This window comes from Erythranthe guttata, chromosome 9 (genome assembly GCF_056151865.1).
Source record: "Erythranthe guttata isolate IM_541 chromosome 9, IM_541, whole genome shotgun sequence".
NCBI classification, from domain to species: Eukaryota; Viridiplantae; Streptophyta; class Magnoliopsida; order Lamiales; family Phrymaceae; genus Erythranthe; species Erythranthe guttata.
Window position 1 is genome coordinate 16,139,860 of NC_142541.1, and position 16,401 is coordinate 16,156,260.

Here is a 16,401-nt window from a genome sequence, read left to right on the forward strand (position 1 = left end):
ATCCAAGTGATTAGATGAATATAGGTGTAGGTCCCTTGCCTATTAAAATTAATATGAATTAAATAAAATTAATTGTATATGGACACAAATATCCTTGACTAATATTTATATAAAAATATTATTTTAGAAAATAAAGAAATAGACCCACAAATCACTCTCATTTTTTTCTCTCTCCTCTCTCCATATCTTTCTCTCTCTCACACGCATTTATCTCTCTCCTATCTACATATCTTTCTCTCTCACCCTCTCACGCCTCCCTCTCTCTCTCTCTCTCTCTTACTTACATATTTATCTCTCTCTATAATTTTATGTTTGCATTCATTATTAATTTGACTCCAAACAACAAACATCAAACATCAAACAACAAAAGGAATTTGAAAACACATATTTAAATTGTTGTAATATGATATTTACTTGTTATATTTTTTGGTATAATTTCATCATAAATATTTATTTGCATATTTTTATTTAATAAAATCTTTAAATATTCAATTATCTTATTCACAATTTTTTTTTTTCCAAGTTGTAAGTTGTAACAGGAAAATGCAAATTACATACAACAACAAAATGCAAAATACAAAAGAAATGGTAAACAAACTGCAAATTTTAGAATGGTGTTTTTTTTTCTTTGTTAATTATGTATTACTGTTATATCATTTTGTAAATAGCGAACTGCACGATGAATAATTGCAAACATTAAAATGTCAAACATAAATTTGCGATTTGTATTAGTATGATAAAAAATAATACTGCATAATGCAATAGCAAAACAATCATTTTCTTTTGCAATTTTAAACTTGGAATTTGCAAGGTGATGTAAAAGATGAAACCCTTTTATCAACAAACGTAAACTGAAACTGCAAACTGTAATACACCGAATTACAAAATGAGGTTTGAACAATATTGTGGAATCGGTTGTTCTTTCTGTAACGGTTGGTTGTTCTTGGGTCTCGACTACAGTCTGAGTTGATTTTTCTTTTCCTTTTCGATGATTTAGTGACTTGTTTCCTTTTATTTGGCTTGGCTGTTGGAAAAGAAAAAGGGAAAAATCAGAGCTATGGAATTATTCAAACAATGTTATTGCAAAATATCAAACAACTAACAACTTTTGCAAGTTTATACAAGACTTGCAAAATGCATACTACAAATAAAAACATCATATGTAAGTAAACGATACATGAATTAGTCGAATAAAAATGGTACTTGAAAATAGCAAACATCATTTGCAAACAACTAACAACACTACTCAAAATTAACCAAAAAAATCAAAATTCAGATTACATAAGTACCAAAATCAGCCACAAAAATAGCAAAATACAGAATCAAAGTGACAAACTTTAAAGAGCAAAATGCAAACCGAGTTTAAAAAAACGCATAAAAACTCAGACTAACATCAAACAAACCTTAATAATTGTAACTTAAAATGCAGCTACATTTTGTTTAAGAATAAACATAACCAAAGTTATAACATTACCGAACCCCTCAATTGTTTGATTTTGGGGATTCGAAGTCATCATCCTCATGGGAAAAAAAAAGGTTCTCAAATTAGTATCGAATTATTCGAAATAAATTGCAAACCAGCAAAATGCAAAATAAAATAAAAACAGCAAAATTGAAAATAAAATAAACAACATGCAAATGCAGAACAAAAAAATTCAAAATGCACACACTAATCATACAAATAGTTTATAGAATCATTGCTTACCAATATTGAATCGTTTTTTGTCCATTGTATAAATCCCAAACAGAAACACCAGCCGATGTCTTCAAACAACAAACAATTTGAAAATCACGAACATAAAGCGGGGCAAACTGGTTCAGCAAATCAAACAACAAACGACTTTGTAATGTTTGTTTTAGAATAAACATAATTAGGTTCTTCAAATGTATTGTTTTAGAATAAACATAACCAAAGTCGTAACATAAACAAGCCCCTCAATTTACCTGATTTCGGGGATTGGAAATCATCATCATCCTTTGCTGTTAAGGGGGAAAAAAACGGGTTCTCAAATTATTATTGAAATATTTGAAATAAATAGCAAACAAACAAAATACAAAAGCAAAAAAGGAACAAAATACAAATTTCGAGATGAAAGAAAAAAAAATCAAAAGCGAAAACCCAACATGCAAATAAAATTTTACACAAAGGATCATTGATTACCAAGACTTAATCGTGTTTTGGCCATCGTATGAACTCCAAACAACAAACCCTAACACACCAGCCGTTGATTCCGAGCAACAAACAATTTGTAAACTGCAAACAGAACGAAGTCAAATTGGGCAACAACAAATCGAACGAAGACAAACGGAATAAAGGCAAAATGCTCAGACCTGGTAATTTGTAAACAGCAAACGAAACATAATGCAAATAGTGAACAACAAATTTGTAAACCGCAAACGAAACAAATGCAAATATTGAACAGCAAATCGAACAAAGACAAAATGCAAACGACCAAGTAAAACTGCAAACAATCAAACACCCAAAACCTATGGAAGGATTCAAAATTCGTGGTGAGATTTTCGCGTTGAAGAAACAGGGAGGAAATCGATTTCCATATTTTTGCAATTGTAATTTTCGGAACAACAAACTCTGTAAACAGCAAACGAAAACAAATCGAAACAAATTTGTAAACAACAAACGAAACAACTGCAAATATTGAACAGCAAATCGAAAACGAAGACAAAATGCAAAAGACCAAGTAAAACTGCAAACAATCAAACACCCAAAACCTATGGAAGGATTCAAAATTCGTGGTGAGATTTTCGCTTTGAAGCAACATTGATGAAATCGATTTCAATATTTTTGCAATTGGAATTTTCGAAACAACAAACCCTGTAAACAGCAATCGAAAACAAATCGAAACAAATTTGTAAACAACAAACGAAACAAATGCAAATATTGAACAACAAATCGAAAACGAAGACAAAATGCAACCGACCTGGTAAAACTGCAAACGACCAATTGCCCAAAACCTATGGAAGGATTCAAAATTCGTGGTGAGATTTTCGATATGAAGGAATAGGGGAGAAATCGAATTCCAGATGTTTGCAATTATAAATTTCGGATTTGCAGTATAATAGGGAGAGAAATGGGGGATTTGATTTTGAAGATATATTTTACCGTATATTACTAGGGATATTGATAGGGGTACTTTTGACAAATTATAAATAAAAAAATTTGCTGGAAATTAGAGTTTATTAGATGTATTTTAACACATATAATCTCTTATAGGAGGACCTATAGCAAATTGCCCCATTTATAAAATGTTAATACAAATAATCAAATAATTTAATAAACGGAAGATATTTCATTTAATAAATTAAAGGCTAGCACCAACCTCATTTTTTTCAAACATTTATTTTGCTCGAATTTAGCATTGGTAATCATCAAAACACGAGTTTATCAAATTTCTTACATAGCCAGACTAGTGTGTACCACCGCAAACTCTAGTGTTTTTTTCTGGATTTATGAAGTTTTCTTAGATCGAACTATTTCACCATGTTTTAAAAATTAAAAAAAAATGACTTGCATTTACTAAAAATCGTCATGTCCTTTATTTATCACTTCATATTTAATAATTAAATAATTAGTCAATTAATAAATAATTAACTCAGGCCAAATTAAGGTAATTAGAGGCTATATGACAAACACCCCTCATTTAATTTTGACTTCTTGATAAATCCATTTTTTCAATTGATATTTGTTATAAATCCAAATGTGTGGAATTATCCAAAATGTCCCTAATTAATATTACTAAAATTTACCATATTATATTATTTTAAAAAATCCATTATTTTTTTGGTAGTTATCCAAATCCCCCTATTTTCTCCCTACACAATCCCCCAATTATCTCCCTATCACACTCTTTCGGTTTTTTATTTTAAATTATTTTTTCCTTATTTATATTTTTCATATTTTTTTTTTTAATTTTAAAAAATGATTTTATTTTTATTTTTCGTTTTTTCATGGTTTTTTTTTTCTTAAGTTCGATTTAAAAAAAAAAAATGTTTTTTTTTTTATTTTCTTTCCAGTTTTTTTACATAAAAACTGGTCTTTATAAACATGAAAACCACTCTGTATAAAACAACTATATGAACATGAAAGCCACTCTGTATAATAACTATGTAACATGAAAACCACTCTACATAACAACTATGTAAACTTGAAAACCACTCTGTATACAATATGTCAACATAAAAACCACTTTTTATAAACAATTATATATACACGAAAACCACTTTATGTAACAGCTACAACATGAAAACCACTATGTATAACAACTACGTAACATGAAAATCACTCCGTATAATTACAAATTCCCATGACCAACAATCATTAAAATAAAATAAAAAAATCTGAATAAAAACACAAACATGTATTATATCTCAGCAATTATATTGGATTTTTTGAAGCTCCCAACGGAGAAAAAACACGTAGAGAGTGAGAAAATAAGAGGTCATTGTCGGTTGCTAAACAAACAATAACACCCCTAAAAGAGATTAAAGGGTTCTTATTTATTTGCTTCGTTTTTGTGATTCCCATGTGGGTTGGTGTTAAATCTTGAGTTTGCCGATTAAAATGGAGGTTATTAGATAGGATAGAGATAATATGGTCATTAAATAGCTAACTAATTCCCTAATTATTATGATCCCTTAATGGAAAAAAATATTATATATCTTTTAATATCATAATTAAATATACTTTTTTTTCTTAATTAGGGATATAATGGTGATAATTAAGTGTTTTTAATTAAACAAAATTATTTTGGATTTATCTTGAAAATGTAAAATAAAATTGGACTTATTGTAATGATACTTGTGTAATGAGGGAGTTTTGTCAAATTATCCCCCAAATTAATCTTGTATATAAGTATTTAGCCCAAGCTCAATAGAATTAAATGAAGTGTTTTAATCCTTATCCAATTATACAAAGCTAAAAGAATGAATTATTGAGCCCAAGGCCCAAGGCCCGAGACCCGAGACCCGAGGCCCATGGCCCAATGTGACTGCAGTATGAAAAAGTTAGTATAAAAAGGAAGTCCTAAAACAGAAAAATTCCATCTGAAATTAAAAAAAGGGAAAACAAATCAGCTGCAGAAAAAGTGGAGCGAAAGCTAGGGTTCCCAAAACGACATCGCAGCTGGAAATCTCTGCCCTTCATCGTCAACAAATAGGAAAAATAAAGAAAAATTCTAGCTAGCTATCGTGTTAGGTAATTTGTTATTATCCAGGTTAAGGTCTTTGATTAGGGTTTCCCTCGATAAATTTGTTTTTTTCTGTATGTATAGGTAGGAATAGGAACACAAATTCAAAAAAAAAAGAAAGAAAGAATGGATTACGGTGTACCGGAACAGAACATCGCCAATTACGGCGAAGAGGAACCACCGCAGTATGAAGGGCGGCGGCATTACGAAGCTGAAGAGGGGAACTACGGTTCAATTGATAACGTAGATGATAGTGCAGGAGTGAAGCACGATTCTTCTTCTTCTTCTTCTTCTGCAGGGTTAGTTTAGTTTGTGTCGAATAGGTCAATGTTTGGATTGAAATGTTTTGATTAGTTTAGTGTTAGTATTGTGTATTATGTGAGTTGGGGTGAGAAATTGGGGTTTGGGTTTTGGGGTTTGATTTGATGATCCCAGAGAAAAATAGAGGGATGTGAAGAACAAAAAGAAATGGTAGTAACTGTTGGTTTTTTTGTTGTGATAGAAAACTTTTCGTTGGCGGCATTGCTTGGGAGACTTCCGAAGGTAAAGAATGTCTATCCCGTCTTTGATATATTTGTTTCGTGATTGGTTTGATGATATTTTAATTTTAATGTGTTTAGTTTTGCAAGATCTTCGGGCGATTTATAGTCGAAGCTTTGAATCTTGCTAGTGTTATGTGAAAGAATTTGTTTGTTGGGATATCTAGCAGTTAGTTATATGATGGGATGAGTTGCGGTTTTGCCTAGATCTCGTATTTGGGGTCCGCCGTTTTGGCTTATGTGCTGTTTCTGCAAAATGTCTAAACACCACTTAATCGTTCTTAACATGCTAGGTTATTTGTGGTTTCATTTTTGAACAATATGTGCTTTAAGTGATCATAATCTCTATACTGTCATTTGGTCTATGGGATTACTAAGGTTACTGTGGCGAACGATAGTTCTCACTGTTAGTGATTTCATTGAAACATTTTGATTGATTTTAGACGCATCATTTGAAGATAATGCCATATTTTATTCTTATATATCTTCATCATTCTCCTTTGCAGAGTCTTTCAGCAGATACTTCAGGAAGTATGGAGAAATTACAGATTCTGTAATAATGATGGATAAAATCTCGGGAAGACCACGTGGTTTCGGATTCGTAACATTTGCTGATGCAGATGTTGCTGACAAAGTTTTACAGGAAGACCATGTCATTGATGGTAGAGCGGTACGGAATCCTTCAAAATTCTGCCAAGACCTAAATTTACGCATAATATTTTTTTTATTGGACCAGAACGTTAATTTACGGTTACATATCAGGTAGAAGTAAAGAGAACAGTTCCTAGAGAGGACGTTCAAGGTAGAGGGGTGTTAAAGACGAAGAAAATATTTGTCGGTGGTCTTCCGTTGTCATTGAATGAAGGTATTCTTACCTGACATTATCTATTACTTTTTTTTTTTACGATATAGCAAATCGAAATTTATTCACTAAATACTTAATTATATTGTAATGTAGATGATCTGAGGGAGTACTTCTCTTCGTATGGTGACATTATGGAGCACCAGATTATGCTGGATCACAAAACGGGTCGGTCTAGGGGTTTTGGATTTGTGACTTTCGAGAGTGAAGATGCTGTTGAAAAGATATTCTCTGATGGTCAAATGCATGAAATTAGTGGAAAACAAGTGAGTCTATAACATTTCTCCTTTACATCTGCGGGTATATCATTATTATGTGGCGTAACATCAATTGTTAAATTTACAGGTTGAGATAAAAAGAGCCGAGCCGAAGAGATCTGGTTTCGACCATTCAACTGAAGGCCGGTTTCACCGTGGGAGCACTAGTTTGAAATCTTCTGGTAATTTTGCTGGTGGTTTAGAAAGTTTTGGAGGCGGCTATGGTGGTGGTAAAATGGGTAGAGGCTATGGTGGTGGTTATGGTGGTGGTAGCTATGGCGGCTATGGGGGTTATGGGAACTTTGCCGGTAGTTATCCAGGAGGGGCTGCAGGATATTATGCAGGGTATGGTGGTTACGGCTACGGGTATGGATTTGGTGGACCGATGTACAGTGGTGGTGCTTATGGAGGTGGTGGTGGTGGTTATGGAGCTCCGGTTGGTTATGGTGGAGCTGCTGGTTACGGGTTGGGTAAAGGATATGGTGGCCCTAGTGGTGGATATGATGGTGGTAAAGGCTTTAGTGGTGGAGGCAGTGGCGGCAATGGTGGAGGATATGGCCCTACAAAAGGGCATACTGGTGGCGGCGGCGCCGGTGCTGGCGGTGGTGGTGGTGGTGCTGGAGGTGGTTCTGGTGGATACGGGAGCAGTAAAGGATATGGAAACGGTAATGCCCCCGCCGCCGGTGGTAGGTTTCATCCCTACCGGAAGTAAGTAGTAATGATGTGCTTGATTTTTCTTCAACTGTAGTAGTACTAAGAAATAGTTTCCTCTTTTTCTTTTTCTTGAATTTTCACTTTTTTTTATTGATTTTATAAATGTGTTGTGGGACCCATCCAATGGTTGTAAGTCTGATCCTCGAAGCAACTAAAAAACATATTGGTGATGCTCTCAGCATAATGTGTTTCCTTGTGTAGTTTTTTTGCTAATTGAGTTCAATTAGGGCTTTTCTAATTAATTAATTACTTAGTTAGATTAGTATAGAATGATTATAATGCAATTTAATCCAAGTAATCAATGTAATCGAACAAGTCGAACTCTATATCGAGTACCGATTCTCTTTCTACATTAGCCCAACTTACATGGTGTTTTTTTGTATATGTAATTATGTATAATGGTTTCCTTTATGTAATGTATTTCGTTGGATCTACAGTAGAACCTCGATAAATTAATCTCGAAAATATTAATTTGATAATTTAATATTTTTGTTGAATTGATATAACTTTGCTATTCTCGAACTCTAGTAATTTATTGATGCAACAAAAAAGATTTAGTGGAATTTATTAATTAGTTATGTAAAATTGATTAAACTCATTTAAAATAGTGTGTTTCAATCAAAAAGATTATTGTTGTATGATTATGATTATGAGTTGCTAAAAGTCTATACAATGTACTAAATTAAGATCAAAACATGATGGTAATATGCTATTCAATATTCCAACGTATGTAATTAGAAAGTACTCCAAATGGGCTTGCGCCACGTGGTTTGTCTTTGCAATTATCTTTTTTCAGTCCACGCGCTATGATGGTCGGCCCCATGCACGTATCAGTCAAAAGACTTGTTCTATGATAGATTCTGGCGGTGGAACCCACTTGCTCCCTCGACAAAGTTGGAGTACACATTCTTGTAAAGTAATTATGTTAATTTAATCAGATTTAATTAGGTAGATATTAAATGGAAATCATTAATATTAGGGTATATTACGAAAATCCCCTGAACTTAGGCTAAATAACGAAAAACACCCCCACCTATCCCTAATAACCAAAATCCCACCCTGATTAACTTCACAGAAAATGTGTACAGTCTATTATACCTTTTGTTAAATAGGTGATAAATAAAAGAAAATATCTAAAAATATGTAAAATCTATTCTCTTAAATAAAAAAAATTGGTGAAAAAGTCACACCGGAAGGAGTTGGTGTAAGACGGAAACAAACCTCAGGGGGTATTTGATAATTACGAATATGTGAGGGTGTTTTTCGTTATTCAGCCTAAGTTTGTGGGGGCTTTTGTAATTTACCCTTAATATTAATACGGAGGAGTGCTGCATCTGCATTTGGACATGGTCGGCCATATTTAAATTAAATTAAATAATTTTTGTTGACGTATTAGTGGAGCAGTTATTGATTTTTTCAATTAATAGTACTAATTTCTTAATCCTTCAACTATTTTAATGTTTTTAATTAAGGTTTGTCTTAATTAATTACTACTAATGCTGAAGCCTAAATATGCATTAATGACATTATTACATGTAATTAAAAACAAAAAATCTGAAATAACGGAATATTGAAATAATATTTTATTGCCTAGAAAAGGGAATAAGGCTAATTCAATCAATCCCCAGCCACCTTCTCAGGCAAGTGTCGACCACGCGCCAATGGTAGCAACCAACCCTTATCTCCCAAACCAACCCCAGTCTCTCTTCTTTCTCTCTCTAGAAATTGAAGGTCTATAGTCTGTACCACCACCGTTTGAACCGCTCCCTCCCTCTCTCTCATACCTCTCCTTTTTCCTTTTCCTCGTAATAGTCTTCTTTATCTCTGCACAGAGATTTGAATTTCAATTTTTGATATCCCTAATCTACCCCTACACACACACACACACACCTCTTTCTTCATCGTCATCATCATTTCCGTCAGATTCCACTCCCCTTTTTTCCTTTTCCTTTTTTTCCCCCCCTCTTCTGAAAATGACAACTCCTGCGTTGAAGAACAACTTTTTGCCACCTGGACTCGTTTCCAATCTTCAAGAGGTCCTCGCTAACCGCAAACCCCCCGCCGCCCCCGCCGGAGAAGCTGCCGCCGACGACTCCGCCCCGTCCAAGCCCGACAATAGCGACGCCGATTCTTCCGGCAACGAGCCCGCCGGTGAAGATGATAACGGGTCGAAACCGATTATTCTGGTTACTAACAGCGATGGGATTGAATCGCCGGGAATCTCGTTTTTGGTCGATGCTCTCGTTCGTGAAAGCCTCTACAATGTCCACGTCATCGTCCCTCAATCGTAATTATCCTCTTTTTTTTTTTTTCCTTTAATTAAATTCTTCATGTTCATATGTGCCACTTATTCGCAGTGCTTTTCTCCCTTTTTGAATTTCATATGCATTTGCTCTGTTTCTGTAGCTGATATATAAATTTTTTTTTTTACGTTTTTCCGAACCATTTTATGGATTTTGTTTCCGATTATTGGCTTTTTGTTGTTTTGCTGATCCCGAATTGGCCGTAAATTTTGCAGTGATAAATCGACATCGGGGCATTCGGTGTCTCTGAAGGAGACAGTCGAGGTGGCTTCGGTCGAAGTTAATGGTGCCGTTGCTTATGAAATTTCCGGTATTACTATTCGTGTATATATGCTTTTGATTGCATGTTATGTTAAATTTTATATTCGTTATTTACACTCAATCGAATGCTTTGCTATATCCGATTTTCAGGAACTCCCGTTGATTGCGTCTCGTTAGCATTATCCGGTGCTCTGTTTTCATGGTCAAAGCCTCTATTGGTATGCTTTTTTTTTTTCGTGCTTTTCGAAGTAGTGTATTTTCGTTCTCGATATTACTTAGGTCTTTCGAAGATAATTATCCCGTTTATTTCTTTGATGGATATTTAGGTAATTAGTGGTATTAACAAGGGTTCGAGCTGTGGGCATCACATGTAAGCACTTGATTATGTTCCCGTTTAGTCTTTGTTTTTTTGTTTGTTTGTTTGTTACAATTTGATTTAATAGAAGCATCGTACTTACGATAAATCTAGGTTTTATTCGAGTGTTGTTGCTGGAGCAAGAGAAGCACTAATTAACGGTGTGCCGTCGATATCAATTTCGTTAAACTGGTGTGTTAATTGTCTCTTAAAAAAGTACTTAAACAAATTCAATGTCTTAATTTTCGATTTGTGATAGGTTGCTAATTGCTATCTAATATCTATTGCAGGAAAACCGATGGAAGTGCGGAAAATGACTTCAAGGATGCTGTGACTGTGTGCTTACCGATAATACGTGCAGCCATAAGAGATATAGAGACAGGGGTTTTTCCTAAAGGTTTTTCGTTGGACGTACAAATTCCGACATCGCCCTTGGCTAACAAGGTTTGCATTAACAAAGATTTTTTATTTTATTATATGAATGCATATCCTGTACTTGTGTTCACTTTTGATGCTTGAATTGCCGTAACCTCTTCCGATAGTCCATCCTCTTCCGATTACACGACGAGTAGGGTAAAAAGTTTGGATCTTTGTAACTCGTGTGATTGCATAGTTATGGAAGTTGAAGATTTATTTTGGGTTTGAGTTATATTTTTGGTTTTTAAAGTAGCAATATAGGCAATTCGATATCCGTTGCTTACATAATACGTATCTTCTGTAATATATTATTTGACAGGGAATCAAGGCAACGAAGAGAAGCCTTTGGAGGTCAACGCTTTGCTGGCAAGCCATTTCGAGCACTAGGAATCAGTCTGCTTCTCGTTTCACCGGCTCTCAGCCAGGCCTCGGCATGCAGTTTGCAATGCTCAGCCGCGATGCCTCCGCTGCTGTGTGTACTCTTTATATATACATTTATATAAAATTCATTTTATAAAAAAGAATTGGTATATTCGATGATGGGGTTTATAATAAGATTGTCAATGTTCGTGTTTTTTTTTTTGTTTTCCAACAGGGTGCTGCTCGACGTTTGACTACTCAGAAGAAGAATATTGAGGTTGTGGAATCAGTTGGTGTTGCGGGCAAATCTGATTTTAAAAGGACCGTAAAGTATTTTCGTGCTGAGGTAAAACTTTTTGTATGCTGCGTTGTTTTTTTCCGACTACAAATCACCAATTACAGTTTCTTGTCAATCGAGTAATTATCAGTTGATTGTATCTCGATAAAAAACTTGACAAGTTATTTCTTCAGATGCTTAACAAGGAGCATGCAGAAGAGGACGAGAATCTCGATTTTAGAGCGCTCGAAAATGGCTTTGTAAGTTTCGCCTTTTCACAATACGACTCGTATATTTCTATATATATATATATATATATATATATATATATATATATATATATATATATGTATTTGTTTATGAGATGTGTACTGCCTATTGTTTCTGTATACAGGTTTCAGTTACTCCATTCTCCGCATCTGTGGATTTAGACTCAGCGATCGAAACTGCAGCTCTCGACTGGATTTCTTCGGTGGTGCTGCATCAAGATTGATTTTTTCACATTTCCATTTTGATTATTATTAATTTTTTTTTTGTTTCTCAAAGTGTGTTGTGAGGCAAAATGCTTCCCCCTTTATTAATTTATGTGTTTTGGGCAATTTTTTTTCCTTCTAAATTGCTATTTTTTATTTATTTTTTATTTTGGTACTGACAAGAATGTGTAATTGAACAGAGTATAGGTTGGCTTACCATTTTGTGTTTTTCTTCTGTTCAAGTGTTTGTACTCCTCCATGTAAAACTGGGTGAATATATTTTATTTTCCCATTTTTTTTTAATGCTGAATCATTAGATTTTCTTTCAAAACCTCGAACAAAAATCATCGTTTCCTAATATTTCTCAAGAATTTTGTAAGCTAGTTATTTCGCATGTAGCATGGAAACTTCAACTTCTATCCGTGTTTTGGACACGTTATGCATCCGAAATTCGAGGACACCTGCCGGACACCTTATGGCTATTTTGTAATTTCTAAAAGTTAGAAACATGTTTGAATAACAAATTTTTAAATATTTTTGTTAATTTTCAAATTATTCACATGATTTAACGATCAAACAAATATAATTACGGTAACTCCCTGAGGTATGGTCAAATTATGAAAATACCCCTCTGTTTGGGGTAATTACAACCATCACCCTCAACTATGAATTTTCTTACACGTTCACCCTTCTGATGTCAAATTCAACATAGTTCGAATAGTACCAATAAATCGGGAGCCTCGCAGCATGGCACTAAGTAGTTTAATTATGTGTGATAGTATGAAAGATTAACTCAATTTTTATGTCGAATAGTTAATTGAAGCTGAAAGGCAAGTTCGACTAACACGATGTTGAGTGTGAAGCAATTTTCACAACGTTTAGGCAATAGCGAAAGAGTACGAATCGATACACCAAGTTTGCTCGTTATCGAGAAACAACGATGCTCTATTATGAAAAACATTCAACCTTGAATTCAAACTCTTGCAATCGAGGAGATGCTTTAATCAAACGATGTCAAAAAGAGAAGGCTTCGGCCAACTCCTGACACAATGCTGAATTCGAGCCGCTTGAGGGAACAAATTCTTTCTTGAACGGCAAACCGATTAGATTTCCTTCATACGTACACGAAAGAAGCTGATTTTCGACAGATATAACCAGGCTTTGGATATTGCAACACTCGGATATTTCCAATACTTTCAACAAATTCGAAATCTTTCGAAGCATTAGAGCCCGTTAGGCACAAAATTTTCAATATAATAACGACACTGACTCAAGAAAATACCGAACCACCTCATCTTCGATACCAACATGAATCAATTTAATGTGAAATTAATTGTAATTATTCATAAATTAATGTTGCGCTGGATAATTGAAGATGAGGTTAAATGACCACACACTAAGCACACATACACATTGGTGTGTGTGATTATATGTAGATCTACGGTGTAACATAGCATTTCTCGTAGGTAGAGAGAGAGAGAGAGAGAGAGAGAGAGAGAGAGAGAGAGAGAGAGAGAGAGAGAGAGAGAGTTATGGACATTCATTATTCATGAAAGATGTGCTGAAAAATACAATTATAGAAAATTTCAGGTTTTCTCAACATAAACATAAGATACTGCATTGCCATCATAAAGAAAACCTTAAAAAAAAAAGAAACAAAAAAAACATAATCCTTAATTAAAACAAAGTCTAAAAACACACACACAGTACATAATAAGAAAGCAGGCAGAAGCAATTAGAGCTGGCTTCACAAGAGAAAAGGGCCACTGCATGGAAGCGGCGGCAGGAGTGAACCGCCGCCGCCAGCCGAGGCGGCAGACGGCGGCACCACCGATGATGATGACGATGAAGCAAAAGATTCCATGAGAGAAGCAATGTTCTTAATATGATTCGGATGAAGAGGCTGGGTCGTCCCACCACCTTTAATGGCGGCCGTAGAAGAAGATGGCGGCTCACCTCCGAATTCAACCGCCTTCGCCATCTCCCCAAATTCCGGTATCATGAAAGCATCCACCGCCGCCGCCGAATCTTGATCATCATCATCGCAGTCTTGAATTTCAGCCTTCGAGTTCATGATCAGAAAATTACTATTTTCTTCTTCATAGCCACCAGGCAGAGGCAGCGGCGGCGGCATGAACAAGCTGGTTTGATCTGCATCATCATCATCATCATCTTGTTTGATGATGAAATTAGGCTGCGGCGGTGGCGGCGGTGGATGCGGCCATGGATACTGCAGATCATCATGAGATAACAACACAGTGCTGCTGTTACTGTAATTATTATTCATCATCATCACCACCTGATCAAAGGGTTCAAACCCTAGAAATGGGGTGGTGGTGGCAGCTTGGTAATTATTAGGGTTTGGAAGGTGGTTTGGAGGGAGTGAAAATGGAGTGGCGGTAGTGGAAATATTGGAAGAGATGTTGTTGATGTTGTTGGTAATGAAGGTGTGGTGAGCAAGGAGTTTTTTCTTGATGCTGGAGTTCCAAAAGTTTTTAACTTCGTTGTCTGTTCTTCCGGGGAGGTGCTTTGCTATCTGGGCCCACCTGAATTAATTTATTATATATATATATATATTTAATTAGGGATATGTGATGGGATTGATTGGAGTGAGGGATATGATTGATAAAATAATCACAGTACCTGTTGCCGAGGATACGGTGGAGCTCGATGATGAGGGCAGCTTCTTGGGGGGTGAAATGGCCTCTCTTCAAATCTGGTCGGAGGTAATTTATCCATCTCAGTCTGCAACTTTTCCCGCATCTTTGCAATCCTGCACCCATGCCTCCACTTTCAATTATATATATCTATGTGTATCTTTCTATCTGTGTGTGTCAGTGTGTGTGTGTGTGTGTGTGTGTGTGTGTATCCATGCAGCAGTTATTCCTCTGTGTCTTGTGTGTCTGTGTGTGTGTGTGTGAGAGAGAGAGAGAGAGAGAAAGTTGATGCAGAGAGTTAATCAGTGTGTGTGATAGAGAGAGAGAGTCTAGAGAGAGAGAGAATCTAGAGAGAGAGAGAATCTAGAGAGAGAGAGAGAGAGGGGACCGGCGAGTCTGGGAACAGAGCTCCAGCAGGAATGGCCGAAGGTGGAGATGTGGTTGATGAGCTTCTGGTCTTCCTCCGGTGACCATAGCCCCCTCTTCACTTTCTGTTTGCTGCAGCAACTATGATGCCCCGCCGCCGCCATTATATTCTCTCTCTTTTTTTTTTTTTTTTTTATCTATTCTTTAATTTATTACAGCATACATATATCAAGCTACACCTTCTTCTTCTACATATATATCTGCAAAACACACACACACACACCAAACGTGAGAAATAAATTAAGTTCAAGAAACACTCACATCAGAAGAAATCTCAACAAGATATATATAAATGTGTGTGTGTGTGTGTGTGTGTCAGAGAGAGAGAGAGAGAGAGAGAGAGAGAGAGAGAGAGAGAGAGAGAGACCATTGGAGAGGAGTAGACCATGGCTTCTGATTTTGGGGAATATATTGAGGATGTTTTATAGGGGGGTGGGGGTGGGGGGTAGGGGTGGGGTGGGGGGTGGATTTACAGGCATGAAATATTTGTTTGGTAGCAAGTCCACGAGTCAGCCATGCAGTTTTATTTCTGTCCCATTTGTTCACTTTTCTTTCGACTTCTTCCACTTTTATTCTTCCCTCTATATATATACCACTAATATATACATACATACAACCTATATATACATATATACATACAAGTTATAGGATCCTAAAAATTGATATTTCCAGAGCTGGAATTGTTGCCCATACTCGTGCTAATTAACACAATTAATGCATATAATTATGAATAAGAGGTCACCTTTGTGAATTGTGATTGACTGTCTTCCATATAATCATTTATTACATTTTAGTACTATTCCTAAAACAACTCTACAGTTGACTCCTTAATTTATTTATACATCGTCTCTATTATATTTATCTTTTTTTCCAAATTTTGAATCTATATATACATATATATAAATATATGTGGAAGTACGTACAAGATATATTATATTGTAGAGATTGCTATATATATATATATATATTATTTGGTTGAGAATTTTAATTTACCAGGAAATTAGCTAGAGTAATTTGCAGACTGTGATATATATATTGACGATAGCTTACACGAAATCAAGGCGATTTCGACGAAGAAGGTTTATTTATTTATTTATTTTTAAAACAACCAGTGCTGCATTTATTCTTACATGCTTTAGCACACATGTATAGGCATCTTCAGCATTAATGCTCGAAAAATATAAATAACAATTTAAGTTTTCTTTTATCTGTAAGTACTCGACAAGAGTAATTTCCGTAAAAAATGTCGATTCACCAACCTACACAACTTAATGCTCGGTTAACGTTTTCCACACT

General features: G+C 35.2%; 3 protein-coding genes across 3 annotated transcripts; 2 read left to right on the forward strand and 1 right to left on the reverse strand.

Moving 5' to 3' along the window:
* Nucleotides 1-5,058: 5,058 nt before the first annotated feature.
* Nucleotides 5,059-7,754, forward strand: LOC105975964 (uncharacterized). Its single transcript, XM_013001229.2, has 7 exons — nt 5,059-5,212; nt 5,289-5,503; nt 5,707-5,747; nt 6,250-6,413; nt 6,506-6,608; nt 6,702-6,871; nt 6,951-7,754. Exons 2-7 carry the CDS (start codon nt 5,331-5,333, stop codon nt 7,572-7,574), a joined length of 1,275 nt encoding a protein of 424 aa, XP_012856683.2. The 5' UTR covers nt 5,059-5,212; nt 5,289-5,330; the 3' UTR covers nt 7,575-7,754.
* Nucleotides 7,755-9,180: 1,426 nt separating this feature from the next.
* LOC105975433 (Survival protein SurE-like phosphatase/nucleotidase) lies at nt 9,181-12,323 on the forward strand. The gene is made up of 10 exons (XM_088823143.1): nt 9,181-9,863; nt 10,095-10,189; nt 10,291-10,358; nt 10,467-10,510; nt 10,610-10,687; nt 10,786-10,939; nt 11,232-11,384; nt 11,508-11,618; nt 11,744-11,809; nt 11,944-12,323. The coding sequence occupies exons 1-10, from the start codon at nt 9,550-9,552 to the stop codon at nt 12,040-12,042; spliced, it is 1,182 nt and encodes a 393-aa protein (XP_088679269.1). The 5' UTR covers nt 9,181-9,549; the 3' UTR covers nt 12,043-12,323.
* Nucleotides 12,324-13,547: 1,224 nt separating this feature from the next.
* On the reverse strand, nt 13,548-15,500 carry LOC148768223 (uncharacterized). The gene is made up of 4 exons (XM_088823144.1): nt 15,473-15,500; nt 15,068-15,305; nt 14,666-14,795; nt 13,548-14,568 (listed from the first exon to the last, which is right to left on the reverse strand). The coding sequence occupies exons 2-4, from the start codon at nt 15,207-15,209 to the stop codon at nt 13,770-13,772; spliced, it is 1,071 nt and encodes a 356-aa protein (XP_088679270.1). The 5' UTR covers nt 15,210-15,305; nt 15,473-15,500; the 3' UTR covers nt 13,548-13,769.
* Between the last annotated feature and the right edge of the window lie 901 nt (nt 15,501-16,401).